Genomic DNA, 22,553 nt, shown 5'->3' with positions numbered 1-22,553 from the left:
TATGAGTGACAACTGCTGTTGAGAAACCTTCCTTTGTTTACTATTTCAGCAAATTCACCTGATGATGTTTTTGTCTTTGAATTATATATGCATGAGACAACAGGGTATGTCTGGGTGCTTTTCTTGCTGCTTCACCTTTCTACAACTTGAAATTCCTGCCTGTTTATTAGTAAGAACTAAATGTAAATTTCTTATATTATTACTTGGCATAATCGTTTTGTCTCAAGAGAAAAGCTCACAAGCTGACCTTTGCTACAACTTTTTTCAGAGCACATAACTGGGGAGGAAATTTTGTCAAGGGACTGTTGAGGCACAGAGTGATCAAATGACTTGCCCATGGTCAAAGATTGTGGTAGATGTAGGGAAAAAAAAATAATATGACTATCTAAGCAAGCATCCTAACCACCGGAGCATGCTATGTCTGCAGACACTGCCCAAGGAGGCAGAAATAATTGGGCTGGATTTTCTGCGACTGTATAACCAATAATTAGATGGTCTCTTTACTCTTGCTTTTAAAAGAGCAGGCCCTGTTAACATTTCAGCCTTAGTGTTTAAAGTGTTCTCATGGTTGATACAGTTCAATTAGTCTTGTAATTATGAATCCTTCGATGCTTAATGGAACTTATGAATGAATTGGAATACTAATTCACTCCATCAATCAGGAAATCTAAACAGAAATTTCATTTGGAATTTTTTTCTACAAACTATAGTAAGAGGATCAGCAATTTGGTGCCAGTTTTATCTCAAATTTAATTAAACCTAAATTTATGAGTAACAAAATTTCAGTTGGATTCAGTACAGGCAGGACAGGATCCATCATGATCTATAAAATTGACAAGGAGCCAACATCCCCATTCCTCCCCGCTTTATTCCCCACACAGACAACGGGGATGACCGCTTTGCTGGACCAATCCTGTGCTGGCTTCCACCATCCTGCTCTTGGCTACGGGTAGCAATCCAACAGCACAGAAGCAAAGAGATCGGTACCTGGAAGTCTGTAATGAAGGGACATCAGACCTACACCTTATAAACAGCACCAGATCTTTGTTTTGTCGGTGACTTGATGAAGTGAAGATCCTGTTTGTTAAAATCTGTTTGGAGTAACTGGTTCCAGAATGCAATAACATCCAACAGGTATTTCAGATTCATAGGATCTCCTGTATATAACTAAGAGTTTAAGCTCTAAACTGACTATATTTTTACATGAGAAATACATCCATGGAGCATTTATTACAAAAAAACCATTTTATCCTTCACTTTTCTTGCTGAATGAACGACTTCACTATTTTATATCTTGACAAAATGACTCGATTTAAACATTTGAAGCACTGCTCACCTATTTTGTTTCCACCTGCTAAAATTCGGAAGCTCAACTTCACCTCTTTGATCATCCAACAGCCACATTTCTGAGCAGAATAACCCCAAGTATACCGTCACCAATGAAACACTGCAGAGTGGCATCTCAGAAGCATGTGCAGGTGTAACAGTATAATCAATTATTGTCAAAGTTCTTTATAGATATTTACTGATAAGAGTTCTCCAGAATCCAGTATTTTCAGATTTAGTCCAACAAAATGTATTCATTAATGTTCATGAGAATGCGATGATAGAAATTCTTGAAGAGTTTAAACTTCCTTAGAGATTGTAAAAGTCTCCTTTGATCTGCTGTAGTGTTTTGAAAACATGGTTAGCCTTTGGAGAGCTTCTGATAAACCTTCTCCTGTGATGGCACAACAGGGTTGTACATACCAATTTCTGTCACTGCAGTACTTCTTCATGTTGAATTTCCTGGTTATTTCCTCAGCGTTCAAAGCTCCAGGCAGATCCTGCTTGTTTGCTAGCATGACAACTGGTATGCTTTTCATAAATTCATTCTTTAAAATGAGTTCAAATTCTTTCTTTGATTCCTCCAGACGTTGCTTATCAGAGCTGTCCACAACGTACAGAAGTCCATCTGTGTTTTCCAGGAAATTGCACCAGACCTGTCTCATTTTCTGTTGTCCTCCAACATCCCAAAATGTCAATGTAAAATTTCTCTCGGTTTCAATCATATCAACATTAAAGCCAATTGTTGGAATTGTTAGAAAAACATCATTATACTTGAACTTGTACAACAGTGTAGATTTTCCTGCAGAATCAAGTCCTAACATCAGTATATTAGCTTGCTTGACTTTGGAGTGCTTGGTGTTCTGGAGGCCCATTTGTGCCGCGGGGTTCTCTAGCAAGCCCTTAAAGGTGAAATTCCCTGTCTTCTGTGAAGTTGATTTTTGTCAGCAGTGTCTCTGTCTGCCTCTGTGAGACGAAGCACAAAATGTAAGGAAGAGGAAGAGGAAGAAGCAGCCTTGTGATACGGAAAGTAAGTAAAAGCTCTGTACAAATGCTTGCTGGCTTTTACCAACTTGATAACATGCAAAGAGTATTTATGATGGTGCACTGTACATTGCCAAGCCTGTGGGTGGAACAGCTATGAGTAACATAGCAATTGGTCACAAGCACAAAGGTTACAGTCTTTGAACATGTTTGAACAGTGAACCACACTTACACGACCATTTAAGAACTCTTTACAATGTAAATTGTGCAAACTGAACCACCAGCAGTCTAGCTATACTCCCAGATCCCAAGGTCTAGGGAACTGCGAGCTGTCTGCTCTGTTTCAGTGTGTGCCCAGAGATAAATATGCCTTTATGACTGCATCTGCATCCATTTTGGAAAATAAATTAAATATAAACACAGGCAGTGAGGAGGGGGAATCTTAAGGTTTGCCCATACTCAGCAAGCCACAAAATGACACAGTACCTGATTCATTGGTGTATCTCATGTCCCAGCAACAAATACATCTCAAATGGATTAATCATAGAATCACAGAACGGTTTGGGTTGGAAGGGACCTTAAAGATCATCTAGTTTCAACCCCCAGCCATGGGCAGGGACACCTCCCACTAGCCCAGGCTGCTCAAAGCTCTATTGATCCCAGCCTTGAGCCCTGCCAGGGATGGGGCAACATGTGCCAGCGCCTTACCACCCCCACAGTGAAGAATTTCTTCCTGGTATCTAATCTAAATGTCTCCTCTTCCAGTTTAAAACCATTCCCCCTTGTCCCATCACTACATGGCGTTGTAAAAAGCCCCCCTCCAGCTTTCTTGTCAGCCCCTTCAGGCACTGGAAGCTGCTCTAAGGTCTCCCCGGAGCCTTCCCTTCTGCAGGCTGGACAACCCCAACCCTCAGCCTGTCGCACAGCAGAGGGGCTCCAGCCCTCCGAGCATCTTCCTGGGCTCCTCTGGGCTCGCCCCAGCAGCTCCGTGTCCTCCTTATGCTGGGGGCACAGAGCTGGACGCAGGGCTGCAGGGGGTCTCACCAGAGCGGAGCAGAGGGGGACAATCCCCTCCCTCGACTGCTGCCCACGCCGCTGGGGATGCAGCCCAGGTGCGGTTGGCTTTCTGGGCTGCAAGCGCACGTTGCTGGGTCATGTTGAGCTTCTCATAAACCAACGTCCCCAAGTCCTTCTCCTCGGGGCTGCTCTCAATCCATTCTTTTCCCAGCCTGTATTTGTGCTTGGGATTGTCCCGACTCACATCCAGGACCTTACACTTGGCCTTGTTGAACTTCATGAGGTTCATGTGTGAGTCTACATGGGCACATGTAAACACATGTAAACTGGCTGCCTCCGACTCCCACAGTTACTCCTCTTGCCTGCTCATGCATGAAGCTGTCTGCTTGGATTACACTGTCAAGAGTTGTGAACTCGATGAGTTATGTTTATATGAAGAAGATTAACCACACTTTGCATGGTGGAGACTAAATATTGATCTTACGATCTGGTCATTACTAAGATTCTGCTACCTGAAATTAATAATTTCAGTTAGCTTTGTTATGCTCAGTTGTTGCCCATGGACCTACAATGAAGATTTCCTTGAGGAAAGGAACGAGAAGGGTGGAGTAACCGAGTCTCAATTAAAAGACGTTTTTTTTGCCAGCATTCTAATTAGTGTGTGTGGGGGGAAAGAGGATAGAAAATTTAGTCTAATACTATTTAATTCAAGTCTCCATTTTTTGGCAGCTAGTAGACCTACGCTGGGCTGGTTGAATGTACGCTGGGTATTGCAATACTTATTTGCCCTTATACCCAGATGCACTAGTATTACTTATTACCATGTGTCTTTGCTTCAGAAAGTACATAATCAGCAAAACAGATGTAAAGGTCTTCTGACCAAATAAGCTGCTGACTGATAGGGTAATCATTTTGGTAATTATGATATTGGTGGCTCAGGTATTACAAATGTTGCGTAAAATAAACCGCAGCCTTGACAGACAAGTTATAATCTGGTTTCTCTTGAAGCTAAAAGGGTTATACCAGAACTAATTGGGGGCAACAAAAGATGACAGTGACATACTCACAGTTGTACATTTTTCAAACTTAATAACGTGTATAGATTACATGTAGGATTTTTTTTCAGGAGTGGGTCATGATGTATTAGACCAGGGAAGAAAGTGTTTGCATTTCTTTATAAATAATGTATATGAATGAATCAAAAGATGGGGAGACAAGAAACTATGCAAAACACATTGTTAACACAGTCGAATGAATCACGATTCCCTGCAAAATAGCATGCCATTTCCTTGAAATATGGTTATCTCCATCAAGGGCAAAACCTCCCTTCTGTGTGAGCTGTGACAGCATGGATGGATGGTCCACGTCCCTGGGTGGTGCTCTGATTTAAAGATTACTCACAGTTCTCTGCTCTCTATGTTTGCTCCAACTGTATCTGATATTTATGGTCTCAACTGTTATTTCATTACATCGGACTATCACCTTAAAGAAGTGATTAACCATTCTCTGATTTTCTACAAGCTAATTAAATTTATTTCCAGGACAGAACAGCTAGCTTCTGAAGACTCCATGGTTTTGCAGTTTTTAACCTTACCTGAGTCAAACGTGAGTTTGGTTCAGAGCAGAATTTGGTGATGCAGAGCCGCTTCCAGTATGATTTCCCACATTGCTCTGGAGTTTATACACCAGCATGAGGTCAAACCAGAGCCGTAATCAGGTGCACCAGACACAGCGTGACACAGCCTTCTGCTTGCAGGTCCTGAATCTACATTGCACTGAAAGGTGACCATTTGACAGAATGAGAAATGTACCTTTGATTTGTCCAGAGGTGTGTTTGCCTAGCCAGGGTGAGGCTATCTTGCTTGTGTAGGGTTTGCCTGCATGTTCAGTTTAAAAAAATGCAGAGTAACAGAACAAAACCAGGACAGCTGATTTACCACCAATTAATCTGAACTCAAACTTTGCACAATAAACGTTTCATAAATGATGTAAGTTCCTGAGTTGTCCAAGCAAGATATTCCACCATGGCTGCATGCTTTTGCAATGTGACAACATGTAATTAAAGTAATAATTCAGGGAGGCTTGGGGGTGAATCCTCACCATGGACTGAGGGTGTTCAGCCTGGAGAAAAGGGGGGGGGAGACGAGGGGACGGGGGACGGGGACGGGGACGGGGAGCGGGACGACACCTGATTGCTCTCTGCAGCTGCCTGGAAGGAGGCTGTAACAAGGTGGGGTTGGTCTCTGATCCCAGATAACAAGTGACAGGATAAGAGGAAACGGCCTCAAGCTGTGCCAGGGGAGTTTTAGCTTGGGTATTGGGAAAAATTCCTTCACTGAAGAGTGGCCAAGCACTGGAACAAGCTGCCGGGGCGGGAGTCACCATCCCTGGAGGTGTTTAAAAAACGCATAGATGCGGTGATGTGGTTCAGTAACAGCTGGGTTAACGGTTGGACTCGATGATCTCAAAAGTCTTTTCCAACCTATGCGATTCGATGCTTCTATGATCGGTTCTAGCGGCAGAAGGATGAGAGCAAGTGCGGTCTGCAAACGCCTGCCTCCTGCCCTGCAGCCCCTGGGCTCAGCGTGACACCAGCCAGGCCCTGGTGCGGGCGCCGGCGCCCCAGGAGCGCGGCCAGCGGCCAGCCCCGAGCCCCCGGCGGGCAGCCCCGCAGCCCCCAGCCCCGCAGCCCCAGGCAGCCCCCGCGGAACGCCATTTGCCGCGGCCCCGGCGGGCTGGCGCGGGCGGGTGTTTCCCGGTTCCCTCGGCGCGGGCAGCCGGTGCGAGCAGGACCCGCCGCGCTGGCCGTGAGGGGCCGCGGCCGCTGCGAGCGGGAGGCGCGACGCCGTGCCCGGCGGGCGGCAGGTGCCAGCGGCGGTGCCGGTGCCAGCGGGGCCGGGGGACGTCGCGGCTCCTCACGGCGGGGTGCGCGAGGCCGGAGGGGCGCGCGGGGGGCGCCGCCATTTGGCGCGAGAGGGCGGCTGAGGCGGCTGAGGCGGCTGAGGCGGCGGGGGCGCCCCGCTCCCACCCCGCTCCCACCCCGCTCCCGCCCCGCTCCCGCCCCGCTCCCGCCCCGCTGCCGCCCCGCTCCCACCCCGCGTTCCCGTTTCGGCACGGGAACCGTTACATCGCTTCGAGTGTCTGTGCGGTTCCCGCAGAGCGCGGCAGGTTTCCCGCAGAGCCCGTTCTGCCTTGCGGGCCGGGACCGCGTGTGCGCGGCGACAAGTTGCCTAGAACGGAGAATGACGGTTGCGTGGGCGATTTGAAGTGAGAGTAAGTCATCGTTAAAGGCTATTTCAAATAATTTCTAAGATTAGATCGTCGTACACCAGGATCTTGCAGAAATTCCTCTAGTTTTTGTTGGTCCTAAGCCCTATAAAGGAAACAAGAAGCCAGGAACAATGCAATGCTTCCAGATTATTTCTGCTAGTAGCTAATAAATAAATAAATAAATATTTTTATGTACATCTAACATTATAAATATGGACTTTTTTAAAACTTTCCACAGGGACATCCATTGGTTATGGTAATTATTAGACTTTAACGCATGTGGGAATTTGCCACCCTTTCCCTGTGAGGAATGCCTGCCCTCAGCGCTGCCTGGCTGTAGCGGCGTGAGGGAAATGTATCGAAACTCGCTACAGCACATACACAGTACAGGTTTTCTTACATTTGTTTTAAAGTCAATCGATTTTATCTGTCAGCATAATCTCCAAATCGGTCGTGTCATGTGCCAGCAAGCTGTGAGCTTGGAAGCAAATGAAAGTGTTCCCCTGAAAGGAGCAGTTCTTGACCTGCTGCCCTGCTGCAACTGGAAGGCAAAAACTGCCCACAGGGAGAGCCTGGAAGCGGTGGAGAACCTGTCCTGGAAGGTCTGCAGCTGCACTACTTCCAAGCAGAGGTGCCAGCGAAACTTGCAGACCCCAGGTCTTCAACATCGTTACTTTGTTTTAGGCGTTTGAAATAGAACGGAGGTTTTCATGCCAAGGGCTGTGGTTAGGGTGTCAGCCCTGGTTTGCCCTTTTCTGCGTGTGTTTGCACTTAATGTTGGAGGATGGCTGCCTGTATTTTGAACGGTCAGCGCTGCGGAAATGTCTCATGTTTTGGGGAGTGTCGTTTCTACCCTGTGACCATTATAAAGGCTGTGTCTTGGCAAACTTACGCCATCTGACAAACAGTTTAGTGTACCACTGGAGCAGTGGGACCTTAGGGAAGAGACCGGCAGGGTCTGGACTTCCTAGCTCCTCAGGAGTCGTACAGCAAACCAGCTTTTTGCAGTGCATGTCCTGGATGCCCTGTGGTGCAGCCTTGTCATAAGGATTTAAGATTGTGTATTGCATAGTGTGGACAAAGGACCTGAATTAATGATTTATTTTTTCATTACCTAGCAGATCAGGCACTGGCCTCCAAATCTGTTGTTCACAGTGTCACATAATCAGGCTTTTGTGTCCATAAATAATCAAAATACTTACAATCAGATTTTTGTTCCATTAGGTGGTCAAGAACTGAGCAAAGTTTTATATGCTTTTACTTTAAATTGATCATCAAACTTTGAGAAATGTTATTTATATAAAATGAAATACATAAGCACTGATACATGATTTAGGTTAGTTTCTTCCAGTTTCTTCTATAAAGCCGGAAAGTAAATATGAGATTGGCAAATCTAAATTTGTTTACAGTTATAATTGACTTTTGTAAATGCAGTTGGAATAGTCCCGATGATAGTTTCCTTTGCACTCCAAACTTCTATTCTGTTTTAGTCACAGAATTGTGATTTTACTTGCATGTGTTTAATCCCTTTGGAGAAAAAGAAGTGAACCAACATAAAGCTTCTGTGGTTCTGTGTTTTTGTAAGCTAGGACACTGGTCATTTTGGGAAGTTCTTACCAAACCTCAGCTTGTTCATTTGCAGTTATGTGAGGTACCTTTAATGAAGGATTGACTCCTGTTAGCCCCTCGGTATTTTTGAAGTAATGCAGCTTTGAAAGGAATCTGTCTGAGATTCTTCTATTTAAACAGCTATTTGTATAAAATTGCTTTAATACAGTTTAAGTGATGTGCTATGCATTGCTGGTGAATTGCACTCCAAATGCTTCCTTTAAATGTTCATTAATATAAAGTCAAATTATACCCAGAAATACAAGGCAGGTGGGCTCTGGCAAATCAAATTCACCTGAATTCTAGTGTGCTGTGTTGGGGTTTGGATCTGTTTTTTTTAATATAAAACATTTACAAGCCCTGCAGTGATCTTTTTGAAGATAAGGTAAATAGTAATTAACTGTGCTGTGAAATTGAACCTTCCACCATCCTTACTGTGTCTTTGTGGATACTTCACAGTGTAGGGTAAATATTATTACTGCAAACATTAGAAATCATTTGGAACTCCCACAGTAAGACATTGTAGTTATTTTGGCTTGTCTAATATATGTTCACAGTGTATGTAGTTTTAAAGAAATACGGTAAAGGTAAGGACTGCTAAATGGAGGGTATAGGACTGAGATTTTATATTTAAATTTATATTAAAAAGTTGTATTGATTTGAATATCTAGTCCTGCCACTGCAGCGATGTCTTGAGCATGGACTCTGTGTGGCTGTGTAAGTACTTGCACATGTAGATCGGACTCCAGAGCAAGATGTGTGGCTTTAATTGAAAAATGCTTTAGTTTGTCTTCATCTCTTGTGCTGATTGCCATTTTTGGTTTGTGTGGCATGCCTGATGGAGCTGAGCGAATCTGTTGTGTTTTCATGCACTGGCAGATGGGGGTAGGCTTTTTAATGAAAATAAGGCAGATAGGATCCCTTCTTTAAAACTTAAATAGGTGGAAGTAGCAGGAGGATTTGGTAGTGTCTTGTTTGCTTAAATGGAAAATATCAGAAGAATTCACAAAACTCCTTTAAGATTTGAAGCTCGTCTACTGCAGTGGATTCCCTGCTGCTCCCATTACATCAACTGTAAAGCTGCTATGACAAAGTTGGTTGCAAAGCCCCCTTCTTAAATCACTTGATTTAATAAGCACATATTAGATAATAATTGATTGCTGTACAATGTTGCGTGTTGTGGGAGCAGCCACTTCTTTGGGCGGTGTCAGAGCTCAGTCTGTCTGTCAAGACAGGTTTGTGTTCGTGTGACTGCAGCTCTGACACTGTTCGTAAGGAAGCTGATTTTCTCTGTCTCCCCCCATCACCTATTCAGTCAATTCAGAACAAGCAGCTGCTGAACCCTTAAATGAGGGATGAAATACTTGTGCTTCTCTTTTTACCTGCTTGCTTGGCTGATTTGACCCAGCTTATAAAAACTAGTAGGACTTCCTTTCTATACAAATTCTGGAAGCTTCTGAACATCAATTTGCTGAGCACTTTGTAGCCATTAGATTTTGCACATGGTATTCCTTCCCCGAGATTTAATTGAGTTGACAACACGCTGAGATCTCTGTGATCACAGTGCTTGACGTGTGCTCTTTTGTGATCAGGTTTATGTAAGGCACATTTCCAGGGTGAAAGCTATGGGTTTCAATCCATACCATCCTCAGTAGCAGCTCGGTGTTCTGCTCATACTCATTTCTGGGATACAACAGTGATTTCTGGTGTACAGGTAACGCTGGACCACAGTCTCGGATTCGCCTTCCATTATATTACAGCATGCTTTCAACTGACACTTCAGGCAAGACAAGAAAAACGCCGTATTTGAATAACAGCATTCTGAACACTACTGTTTCATTTCTTTTTTTCAGCAAGAAACACACTTCAGGACTTGTGGTACAGGTTTTGAAGTCACTGACTGCTTCTGCAAATTAGTTGCTGCCCAGTTCCAGTTAGTATCATGTATATGAGACTGTTAAAATGGATTTTTTTGTTTCTCCTTGTATTTCCTGTCCTTACAATGTGGTACCTAGCTTATTTTTCCAACACTGTGATTGAGCATACAAACCTTACGTATTTCTATGAATATGAACTGATTTACAAGCAACAGTACCTTTTCACACTGCAGGAGCGCTTGAAATGCAAAGATGTAAATCCACTTCTAGTCATCTTGGTGTCTTCAAGTCCTAAGGATGTGAAGTCAAGGCAGGCCATCCGGATAACATGGGCATCTCAGAACTTCTGGTGGGGACATTGAATTCTGACCCTGTTCTTACTAGGACAGGATACTCAAAGAGAAGACAATCCTGCAGCACTGTCGGTAGAAGATGAAAGCATCCTCTATGGTGACATAATTTGCCAGGATTTTATGGACACTTATGACAATCTCACCTTGAAAACGATCATGGCGTTTCGGTGGGTCAGTGAGTGCTGTTCAAATGCTAGATTCCTCATGAAGACTGATGTCGATGTCTTCATCAACACTGCTAACCTGGTAAAATTTCTTCTGAAGCTGAATTCCTCAGAAAGTGTTTTTTACTGGTTATCCTCTTACAGATAACTTTGCCTACAGGGGCTTTCACAAAAAAATGTACATCTCACAACCTGAATGGATATTCGGTGTATATCCTTCGTATTGCAGTGGGTTGGGTTATATATTGCATGGAAAACTGGCTCTGAGGATTTATGAAATGATGAGTCATGTCAAACCTATTCGATGTTGGAATTTGTTTAAATATACTTAAAGTGAACATCACTATTCCAGAAGGTAAACAACAATTCTTTCTTTATAAAATTAATTTTCATATTTGTAAGTATAGAGATCTGATTGTGGTGCATGGCCTTACATCAAGTGAAATAGTCCAGTTTTGGCAGGATTTGCCATCAAACACTTCAGTTACTTGCCTTTGATTCTGTGATCATGTATGAACTTAAAACTATTCGGTGTAAAACCATTAGAAGTACAGGGCAGCACAAAACCAGAGCTAAAGAGATGACTTTAGCTGAAGGAGGGCTGTGCTGCCGGGGCAAAGCTGCAATGGCAGCGTTCCTTTGGGACATTTTAATATTCTTAAATAAAAATACTAGGAATTCGGAAAGCACTTTTCCATGTCTGTCTCCCACACGTGCAGGATACTGCGGAATACTCTCCCCGTCTTCCTGTGGTGCTTCTCCATGTGGTGTGCTGTAACCATGGGATTTCTACATGAATCTTTTGGAATGTATAAAATGTCACTGAGGAACAATGTTTATGCCAAGAAACTGGCTTTGATGGTGCTTCCCAAATTCCTACTTTGATTTTTTTTTAATCTTTTTTTTTGCAACTGCATAATCCTTTGCCACTCCCAAGTATTTGTTCTCTGCCTAGCATGGAACTTAGAACAACCTTCTTTGTCCTGGTTTCAGCTGGGAGAGAGTTAATTCCCTTCTCTATAGCTGGTGCAGCGCTGTGGTTTGGGTTTGGTGTGACAGCGGTGTTGACAGCGTGCTGATGTTTCTGGTTGTTGCTGGGTGATGTTTATACTGAGTCAAGGACCTTTCAGTTTCTGGGGCTCTGCCAGTGAGAGGGCTGGGGGGCGCCGGGAGCTGGGGGGACCCGGCCGGGACAGCTGACCCCCCTGACCCCAGGGTACCCCAGACCATATGGCGTCACGCTCAGCACGTACAGCTGGGGGAGAAGGAGGAAGAGGCACGGGACATCCAGCATTACGGTGTTTGTCTTCCCGAGTAACGGTTACGCGTGACGGAGCCCGGCTTTCCTGGGGATGGCTGAACGCCTGCCTGCCCATGGGAGGTGGTGAATGAATTCCTTGCTTTGCTTGCGTGCGCAGCTTTTGCTTTACCTCCTAAATTGTTCTTACCTCAACCCCTGAGTTTTACATTCCTTTCCAACTCCATCCCTCGGGCTGAGGAGGGAGTGAGCGGCAGTGCTTGGTTACCAGCTGGGGTTAAACCACGGCAGCCTTTCAATGCATCACCTCAGTAATCCTTCTGGGCGCGTTGCACCTTCATATTTACACGTATTGCCTCCGTAGTTGCTCTGAGAATGTTACAAGCCTGTGGATTTTGTGGGGTCTGCAGGAGCTGATGGGAAGTTCCAAAAATGTGATGCACTGTGTGTGTGTATTTCTAGCTATATTTATATACATATAAAATAGAACGGCTTTGGTGGCTTTGACAATGTGTGCAGACTCTGGAGAGCTAGATGCAGGCGAGTTCATGTGCAGTTTAATGACTAGACATCTCTAGTACATCGGGATAATCAAAACCCACACCTGTAAAAGCAGACATGTGTGTGTACTGATGCATCCCCAGAGCTTTGGAACCACACAGGGAAGATTAAAACATTTATACAGTGACTTTATATCTGTTTCTAAAATAGTTTTCTTTCTTCAAATTTTTGAATCAAAAAAGTAAGAAATACCAAGATTTGTATTTCTTAAAGAAGACAAGCTCTACTACATCTGTAAAGACAGGTTTTTGAATCACTTTATTCGTATCAGCAAGGCCAAGTTTTCAGTAGTTTACACTTCTAATAGACAACAATACAGAATTTGCAATTGCATTAACATAATTATTCTTGACACACCCACTACACAGTGAAGGCAACATCCTGTACACCTAGAATGACAGAGCACTGCCACCTTATTTGTACTACAGCTAAGATGTTATGATGTATTTACATTTGGCTGTCTTTCAGATAGTCTCTTAGAGACAAATTAGAAGAGGTGCAGAAACCTCTAGTACCAAGTTGGAGGTTTCACCAGTTTTTTTGTTACATTGTGATTATGGTTGGTACTGAATCTCGCTATCTTTTCAACAACTGCACATGTTTTTTGATGGAATAATAGGATGTGTTATTTTTTTTAGATATAAAAATGAGGTCTTGGGGACAATACTCTCTAGACAAGTATTTCAGATGTCAGTGTTCTAAGAATTTATGTTAAGAAGGTCAAAGTTTTCCAAAAATAGATTTCTTTTGTTAAACTAAATAGCTAAAGATACAGTATTGCATAACTGAGGGAAGAATGCTATTGTATTTCTAGAAACAGGTAGAACTGCAGCCATTCCTATGGGTTTCGGATCCGTTGTTTGATTGTACTGTGGTCAGATCCTGAGAGCTCTGTGAGAAGTGTTTAACTTGTTCTTTGATTGTTTATACACCTAAAAAAAAAACCCTCCATTTTTTTTATAAACCTGCCATGTTAAATGTTTAGAAATAAATAGTTTGTCATGAGAACACTGATACTACAGCACACATTGTATTGCTTTTTCAAAAAAAAAAAAAAGTAATTGTGAAAGACTACGCAATCTTCAGAAACTGGATAGATAAAGCAGACAGTGCTCCTGTTGAGAGAGTACGAAACGAGTATCAAGAGAACTGGCTGTGCAGGGCCGCACTAAAAATGCAACTGTCACCAAGCACGGTATTTTTTATATTTGTGCCCCAGAACAATACTACTGATTGTAGATTACAAGGCTTTTGCTTTCACAAATGCAGGTTTATACACAGTGATCTGTTTATGCCACCTGAAATTTAACCTAAAGTGACATCAATTCTGCAAGAAATTTACATTGGAAAATATGCCTGCACCTGTTCTGGTATTTTTTTACAAAACCCTCATTTCCAAATCTGGTTTGTATTTGAGTCTGACCTTATTATTGCTTAAAAGACCATAAAAATTCATAACTAAGCTAATGTTTCCACTTAAAGCAAGTATCAGGAAAGTTTCTAGTGTGTGCAGCCATGCAAGAGGTAAAAAAAAGCTTAAAACTGTGAACTAATATAAACATTTAAGTCAGCGGTGGGCCCAAATTGTATAGCATCTGCCTACAATATTGTACTAAAAATGAAGTTTAAACCACTGGCTAAGATTTTTCCAAATCCTAAGGCTCCTTTTGTCGTGCAGGCAGGTGGTTCGGAAAGCTGTATTAAATCAGAATCCCAAGCACTTGTGATGTGGGTATGAAAATGGGGCGCTCTGACTTGCAAAGCCTAATAATAATCCATCAGTCGAAGATGTTGGGAAACTACTGCTGGGTGGGCAGCAAAAGAGGTTTACAATGTGAAATGTCACGCCTGTGCTGCCTGTATGTCACTTTGGAAGAGTTAAAAAGTCAAATGTGTAAATGTTTGTGTGCATTCAAGAACAGGCAAGCTTAAAATGAACCATGAAGCAGTACGTGCTGCCAATTCAGGGCATTATTCTCTATGATCAGTTCGCTATTAAGAGGACACAGACGGTTTGGAGTATTTTCCTAAGTTTTGCCTTATGTTTTCTAGTCACTACTAAAGCCTTCCAGTGGAAGTTCATTGCGAGTAACTCATGAATGCCTGGATGCACAATAAATAATGTAATTTTTATCACATTTCTTTCAAATTTAAACTAAAAACTGATTGAAGGTTGTTAACCAAGCGACGCTGAGTTCCTGATAGGTGTCCCTGGGTTACGTTAGGTATGTTGAAGAAGTTTGGGAGGCAGAACTTTGCTCCGTATTCCTAAAATGTTTGTTCATCTCCATTTTTGTCTGAGTAGCGTGTATACCACTTTGGTTGTTCAGGAAGTACTTTACAGTTCACCTAAGGTCGAGGTGGTAGGGAAGGAGATGTCACACTTTCTGCACTCTCTGTTAAATTAGGCTTGCCAGGTTTTAATGCAGTTACTGTATGTTGCATATTGAGCTGTAAACCGTATCCAAATGCAAGTACTCCATGTAGGAGGGGAAGAAAACCAAGTTAAACTGAAGCTAAGCAGATGGTTGGGTTTGGTGGTGGGTTTTTTGTGTGTAGTTGAGTCCACATTTTAAAGAAACCTAAAATTGTAAAACCAACACAACCCCCTCCCCCCTCCTCTATTTATATATTGGGTTTCTAAAAATCCTAAAGCCACTTCCTTTCACAGGACTAAAGAGAGCATAGCCTGTCTCCGAAACGCTGCTGTTACGTGATGCTTCGCTAAAGGTGGTATCGACCTGCAACTCAGATGAGGAGGTACTACCTGTGGTACAGCACCGTTTGTCTCACCTGCCCTTGTGGGACTCCGGAACTTAGTTTTCCTCCTATAAAATAAGGACTGAAAAGTATAAAATTTACCCAAAGTGACCTCCCTTGGGATGGTTTACATACCGGAGCTCTGTTTACCTCTAGCCTTCTGACAGCTGCTGTGCAGTGTGTTCGTTTTCCAGACCACATTAATCCAAATAATCTGAATGAGTGGGGTTTTTACAGTGTGAGGGTGTCACGGCCGCCCCAGCTGGGATGGGGCTCAGCCCAAACTCCTAGCTGCTTCTCTCAGTGATGCTTTGCCTGCGGTGGTCCTCCACCTAGGAGTAAAGTGCAGTGTCCCCTGAGCTTGCAATAAAGATAAAATCTTAAAAACATTTCTGGCTTTGAGTGAAAAAAATGTTACAAACAAGCCTGAAGAGGCTCTTATCTACAATAATACAGCCGCCTCCTACTAAATGGAAGCTGTCCTTAACCAAGATGGATTGCCTAAACATTGCGCTTTGTTATCTGGTGTGTTGTGTAGGATTTTTGTTAACGAAGCTCTGACCTGCCCTTGCAGAGTTCCCAATGTGCAGTTCGTTCTCGAAATGACTGTCTCGAGTGTTTCTCAGGGAGTGTTTCCCAATACCCTGTGTAAAAGCGGTTTTACAGCCGCTCAGTGTAACATTCACACAGTACGTATTTTAAAGTTGTTTTTCCACACCCCGCTCCTAACAACTTTGTAGTTAAGTTACGTGACGGTTTGACCTTTTTAAAGAGTTGATTTCATTTGTAAATCCAGCATGGCTAACCACCGCTTACGTTCTGTACCTAGCTTACATGCACAGGAACGATGTACCAAGGAGCAGCGAGTGATTCACTAGAGAGTGGAACTAGCTCTAAAGAACTTTTCCCAAACGAATTATGTTTTCAACATAACTAAATTTGTCTTTCCAGAAGGAAGAAATTTAAAAATCACACATGGACTTCGGCAGTTGTGTTGTGGGAGCCTCTGGCCATCAAGAACAGCTGGAGCCAGCGGGGTGCAGGGGCGCGGGAGCAGCGCGGCACGGAGCCTGCCTGCCTTCCCGGGGCGGCAGCAGCGTGGTGGCACCGGCACCGACGTGCGGGATCCTGAGCAGGTGTCCCACTGCCAGCCCACACAGCTGGGCTTCAGGACTCTCAGTCCTACCAGGATTAAAGCAAGTGCGGATCAAGTAAGTGCAGATCAAGTACGGTTTCATCTGAATTGCTCTCACACCCCTGAATACAGCGCATGAATTCCCGGAGAGCAGGGTTTGATAGTTCTGCATTTAGATTCCTAAAATGTTGTAACTGGTTATTAATTTAATTAACTTGGTGGAATAAAGGCTGAAGTAGATCTGAGCATCCACATTCCTAGAAGTACTAACACATTTCCAAAGGCTTAAAAGAATAGAGGGTTGGCCATTTAAATGCAGAAAAAAGTGCTTTATTTCCCTATTGCTCAACTAATTGGAATTCTTCCTTAAGACTGAGCAGACCAGACACAGGAGCTGAGCTGCTCACAAAAGTGGATTTCAAAACTTTACTCAAGAACTGCTCTTGTTGTGAGCATCTATCTATGGTTTTAGATAGGCTTCGGCTGCTTTGGCCGCACACGTTTTGCTTGACAGAGCATCTAGACTATCATATATAACCAGAGACACCTGATACCTACAACTTTAACTTACCTAAAGGAAAACTATATGTAAAACAGCTGCTTACCTAAGCCTTAGACTGTCACCACTATATAAATAATAGTGATTAAAACTGCAACTCAGTATTAACTTAACTGTATATATCTCTTTAGATACGAGTCCTCAGGTTTAGGAAGGTAATTTATCACCATAGTGACCGCACGGAGGGGCAGCAGCTCTGGATATACAGCTGCCAACTTCCGCAGGACATTCTAAATTCTGACCCTGCGATGGTGCACAGCCAGCTTTCGGAATGGAGGCCTAAAAACCTACTTCAGGAAATGAAAGGCTGGTGAGTTTGGGGTTTTTTTTCCTTTAGTATAATCACTTACTAGATGTTTCTCTGTGTAAAATAAGTATCAGATACATTAGCAATACATTAATATTATTTAAAGCAAGGATGTCGTATATTCTAAGAGGCAGCTGAACAACAAAACTCCCTTACTTTCAAGATGCAGCGTTAGTGTTTATGTAGGAAACACTGTCAGCTCAAGCAGATGCAGTGCTTTAGTACTAACTTTTGTATTCTAACAACTTGACAACTTACGTAATTTTCCCTTACATAAATGGTAAAATACCGTAATAACATCAGCAGCAGTTGGTACTGGCCTTGTGTTCACAAGTCAGTGGACAATACATGATGTTGGATGGAATTTATTTATAGTTACCTAAACGTTCTATTCAGTAAAACAGGCTCATTCATTTCAAATTTTGTATTTTTAGAAATTGTAGGACCGCAGTGCTGATGCAAGCCTCACCATGCTGTCTGTGACTGTCCCTCCCCCGCGAGAGAGTATCAATATGCCCAGACCACTCCTGCCGGATGTTGCAACAAAAGAAGTGGTGTACGATTTATACAAAATAAAATAGCATCTCCTGCCGCCCCCGAGACTCCCAGTGAATTCTGGACTCTCCCAAGCTGGATCGCTGCGCTCTGTGTAAGCCGCGCTGTTGCCAAACATTTGGATCCCACTAACAAGCGTTTAAAATGCATTCACCAGGGTTGCAAAGCCACCCACGTGGGAGGGGGAGCTGGCAGGGGCCGCAGGGCCGCACTGTGGCGTGCCAAACTTTCACGCCTGTTTTTTTAGCATCTGAGCGTCTGCGTTTCGTAGCTGCGCCTGCGGATGCACGCCTTCAGCCCGCGCTGCTCTGGCACTGCTATAAAATTCAGCCTGAGAGAACGGGCCTGCATTCACCTCCTCGTGAACTGCACGAGGGACAACGGGGACTTCAAATGACTTTTTTCACACGGGCTGAGAGCAACTATTCGCAGAATGCTGCGTGGGTACGTGCTGAGGCCAGGCCTGCCACTAGGCGGAGCTGCGATCGCACCTAGCCAGGCCGGGACCCAGACCCGGCATCCCCGCGGCTGCACCAGCAGCTACAAACGGGGATGGTTACAGTCCGTCCGTTACACCAGTGAAAAGCCCAACACCCCACTGGTATATAATCAGAATGATAAACTAAATGGCAGTCCATAAGCCAAATGAAAAGCTAAATGGCAGTATCTTTAAAATGCATGATGTGAGTTACACTGTTAGCTTGTAGCGTCACTGGGAAAAACCCAAACGCTTCCAAGCTCTGGATCAGATGACTAATTACAAGGTACATTCTTTCATATTGGACCGTATGGAAGATGCTTTTTGGCAGCAACTTCATGTTTTTCTGCCATGGGACGCTCCTGAGGAACAGATGTCACCAATGGAGCTACTCAGGCTTAAGCAGCAAAAAATTCTGCGAACACACACGGCCAAGAGGGAGCTCTCAGATCTGCACAAGCCACTTCAGCCGGACGGCATCTCCCTTTGCGTGCAGAGGTGCCCAGGCAGCAGGGAAGCAGCACCGAGGATGCCCCTCCGATGCTGTTACGCATTCTGCCAGGCGGCTCGAGCACACGTGGGGTATTTCTGGTTACAGTGTCCGGCAGTGCTTTCCAGATGTAGGATGTGTTATTAAGGCAGTGGAGGATCAGACCCTAGACTGTTTAGGTTGCATAAGCAATATGTACATTGGTTAATCTTGTCATCCAGCAGCTGTATGCATCACAGCGGAATTTGGCACAAATCAGCACGACTGGAAAGTTATAGGTGTTTAGATCTGCATTAAAAACTTCTTTGAAGACTTCTAGCAGGGAGCATAGGTAGGCACTGCGCATGTATGTGGAAGACCGCACAAAGCCTCTCATCTCCGTTAGTCCTTCATCTTTAAACCTAAAGTAGCTATAACTATTTTTTTAAAATAATAAACCCAAAAGTCAACAACCTTACCAGAGATCATTGGCGTGGATGTCTTTGGCCAGGAGAGAGCTACTAGAAAGGTGGGAGTGTTGCAGAGAGAATTGAAGGTGCTAAAACATCTATTGTTGCACCTGCAGACGCTTGAAATAGGGCTGATTCAGTAACTGACTGGACAGGCCTGTGAGTGACAGAGTAAATGAGTCCTGGAGTAAATCTCCAGACATGTCTGCAGAACAGTTCTGTATTGCACTGCACTATGTGTTTCCCCAAATCCTGCGAGCATGGCTTACTTCCAGAGCAGGCCACGTTCCCACTGCTTCCTCACGGCTGCCTCAGGAGTCTGTGAATGCGTACGGATTCCTGCCACCTCATTTTCCCATCTGTCTCGAATGCCAGAGCAACCGGCAGGCGAGCTGTGCTCAGCAGGTCGGCACCCCCCGCAACGCTCGCTAACCTCAAGAACATGAGCTGCGGGAGCCTTAGTGGCAGCCATGAGCTTTTTGCTCAAGCGGCGTTAGCCTATAATGGTTTTTTTGGAGCTGACCACTGTTCCAGTTCCAGTTTCTCAAAGGATTAGTAGTGATGTCTCTGCTACACAAGCGTCCCTCGGCTTTAGAGTTCTGTAGGCTGCTGACTCTAATTCTTCTTTTCCCTGGGCAGCCATTTTGACAGACATCCAGGCTGTCCCCTCCAAAGAAAAGCCAGTACAACGGAAACATCATCTGTGAAGGAGAGAGGAAAGGCAAACATGACATGCACCAGGAACTCTGCCTGGAGCACAGTTTGGATACTGCTGCTGTAGCATTACTGAGTACATGATTAAGCACTCCCCATGAAAATATCACACAAGGTTTTCATTTCACAGCATTCTAACCTCAAATACCTTTTCAAAATAAAATAACTGAGGCGCTCGGCAATTATTAACATTCCCTGTTAGCTGCTCAATTTAACTGCACAGTTGCATTTAAAATTCACTGAATGCACAGTTCAAGAGATGTAAAGTACAAAATCTTCCATCCTCTGGGGAAGGACCGGTGGTGGGCTGGCTGCCTGCTGGCTTCAGAGGATGCGGGACACTTCTGTACTCCTCTTTTCACTTGCCTGTTACTCAGCGTCAAGGGGCTCTACCCAGAGTCTGGGATGAGAAGAGGCTGCTAAAGGGTATGTGTACAACCTGAAGAGCACTGGGAATAGCAACAGATCCAATTAAGAGTTGTGACGATCTCCAAACAGATGAAAGGAGGGAATTTTGTTGGGGAAGAGATACCCTAGGGACAACATGGAAAGACTAAGACGGACATTCCTTCTCGAGCAGAAATTTGTGCTCATTCATTTTTGCCTTGAGAGACACACGCCCGCTCTGCACAACCACAACGCATCACAGTATTTTAGGGATCAGGAAGCCACTGGCCCCAAAATGCTGTAGGGTGATGAGAAACAGGTGGCTTTGAAACTAAGTAATATTGCATCTACCCAGGAAACAGACAACACTAGTTAACGCGCTGCACCCCTGATTCACCTCGGGACCTAAACGCGGACAGCCTCCACCACCTTCACGATGAGAGACTTCAGCAGATCGGCCAGGACCGCACTGTGAGGGGAGGGAATGCCAAGGACAGCTGTAAGACGCGGCAGGGGTAAGCCATCCATCCGAAATACTGACCTCCAGCTCAGGCCCTGGCTCTGTCCCACTGACACGCGCTGCCCTGGCGCTCCGCGGCTGTTGCCTCTCGATCATGAAGCAGGCAGCTAAACTGTCAGAGGTAGAGCAAACTCAGACGGTCGTTGTTTAAACTTACAGCAGTCACAGATTCCAAAATTAAATACTGAAAGCTAGATCTAAACATATTTTTATGTAGATCTAACACAAGCTTTCATCTCCACAGTGCAGTGACACTGCCTGGGATTTATACATTATACCAACACACGGTTCTAAAGTGACCTTCCCCCGGATTAACACCACAAATTAATCTGCAGCAGTACAAGGAAGTCTTTTAATAGGCTTGACTTCCATCTAGGTAGCTCTGCGGAATGCCCTGTTTTGATTAGTTTTCCAAACAGTCACTCAGGAAATTAATTTCATCTTGCATTCCTTTCTTTGCACGTCTGTGAAAAGTCCATGCCAAAAAAACACTGTAAAGGGTGGGTCTCGGTGAATGACAGGCATCCTTCTATCACGACAGAGCCATTTTTTGCTATGGAAGGTGTCAGACCTCACCGTATTTTGTTGAACTTTAACATTAGTTGGTTTGAATACAATATGGCGTAGAAGAAATGTTATTAGAGTATCGCACAGACTGAGTAAACATGTGGCTTCAGGTAATTCAATAACTATACCTAATCACATGCTCGGCGGGGATTTATTTAAGGGGGGTGAGGTTAAACAAAGCGAGAGAGCCAGTTCTGTGGTAGCAGGCTAATAGTTGGCTCCTCTTCCTCCTTCATATCAATAACAGGCCAATAATCACAAACCTTTTCCTATACAACCTTATCACTGCAGATTAAAACCAGAAAGAGATGAGAAACATGAGAATCATTCTGAGGAATCACACCGATGAGTGAGAAGCAGCATCGTTCCTATCACTTGCTCTTGACCCTGCCGTGCACCTGAACGAGCCTTTGACTGTTAGAAATGATCAAATGGAATCAAACGAAATGCCTACACAGGATTTGTAAAGAAAATTCTGAAATGGAAGATTACAGTTAGTTTCTAAGGAGCAGCAAGGTCACAGGAGACAGGTACATGTGGACAAATGTAATTCTTATCACTCAGAATGAATTTGTTGTATTGCTCCTTTTGTTAAGCAAAGAACAAAGACCAGAGGGATCTGTTCCTTTTGTGTAGAACCTTAATGGTATTTACTACAGCTTTCTACTATGTTTAAAATGTAAGAGTTTGTTTTTAGTTCAGAGTGAGGCAGAGAACCGCTGGCAATTACTGTTCTTCCGTTTTGCTGCTATTCCTGAACTTCACCACCATCACTGTTATATTATCAGGACATCCTCTGTAAAAGGACTGTAGAACTATACTCTTTGCACCGAAGTGTGGTTCATCCAAGCGTTCCTTGATGAATCGGACAGCTTCCTCATTGCTGAAAGCATCCCACAGACCATCCGACGCCAAGATCATGAACTCTGGCTGCAGTTTGTCCAGGTCAAAGGTAAGAATATCGGGGTCGGGAATGACAACATTCAGGTTCTTCAGAGGGTAATCTCCTAACGAGCGGGACATGGCCAGGATCCCCTGCACGCGCCAGGAGCCATTGAAGCTGATAAAACCACCTGGAGAGAAACACCAACACTTAAAGCAGTTCTTTTGCAAGTTAGAGCATTCGCCTGGCTCCCTGCCAGAGCCCCCCAACATTCCATCCTGCAGCATCCTGAGGCGTACAGACGTTACCGGTCTCAGAAAGCAGGACATGG

The 22,553-nt window shown here is 44.1% G+C and overlaps 3 protein-coding genes across 4 annotated transcripts in view; 1 reads left to right on the top strand and 2 right to left on the bottom strand.

The window, feature by feature from the left end:
• Nucleotides 1-1,240: 1,240 nt before the first annotated feature.
• Nucleotides 1,241-5,114, bottom strand: ARL14 (ADP ribosylation factor like GTPase 14). The gene is made up of 2 exons (XM_040613428.1): nt 4,922-5,114; nt 1,241-2,292 (listed from the first exon to the last, which is right to left on the bottom strand). Exon 2 carries the CDS (start codon nt 2,199-2,201, stop codon nt 1,626-1,628), a length of 576 nt encoding a protein of 191 aa, XP_040469362.1. The 5' UTR covers nt 2,202-2,292; nt 4,922-5,114; the 3' UTR covers nt 1,241-1,625.
• Nucleotides 5,115-6,420: 1,306 nt separating this feature from the next.
• B3GALNT1 (beta-1,3-N-acetylgalactosaminyltransferase 1 (globoside blood group)) lies at nt 6,421-11,296 on the top strand. The gene is given in 4 exon segments (XM_040612963.1): nt 6,421-6,600; nt 9,821-10,720; nt 10,722-10,903; nt 10,905-11,296. Coding segments are annotated over 3 exon segments (948 nt in total). The 5' UTR covers nt 6,421-6,600; nt 9,821-10,147; the 3' UTR covers nt 11,098-11,296.
• Nucleotides 11,297-12,653: 1,357 nt separating this feature from the next.
• The window catches only part of PPM1L (protein phosphatase, Mg2+/Mn2+ dependent 1L), a 108,599-nt gene continuing 98,699 nt past the window's right edge, over nt 12,654-22,553 (bottom strand). For both annotated transcript variants that reach the window (XM_040612961.1, XM_040612962.1), the window contains exon 4: nt 12,654-22,412. In XM_040612961.1, coding sequence (XP_040468895.1) covers nt 22,066-22,412 — 347 coding nt within the window. In that variant the 3' untranslated portion in view covers nt 12,654-22,065. The remainder of the gene's footprint in view (nt 22,413-22,553) is intronic.

This window comes from Falco naumanni, chromosome 13 (genome assembly GCF_017639655.2).
Source record: "Falco naumanni isolate bFalNau1 chromosome 13, bFalNau1.pat, whole genome shotgun sequence".
In the NCBI taxonomy this organism is placed as follows: Eukaryota; Metazoa; Chordata; class Aves; order Falconiformes; family Falconidae; genus Falco; species Falco naumanni.
Note: the sequence above shows the minus strand (reverse complement) of the source record. Positions and strands in the feature narration are given on the sequence as shown.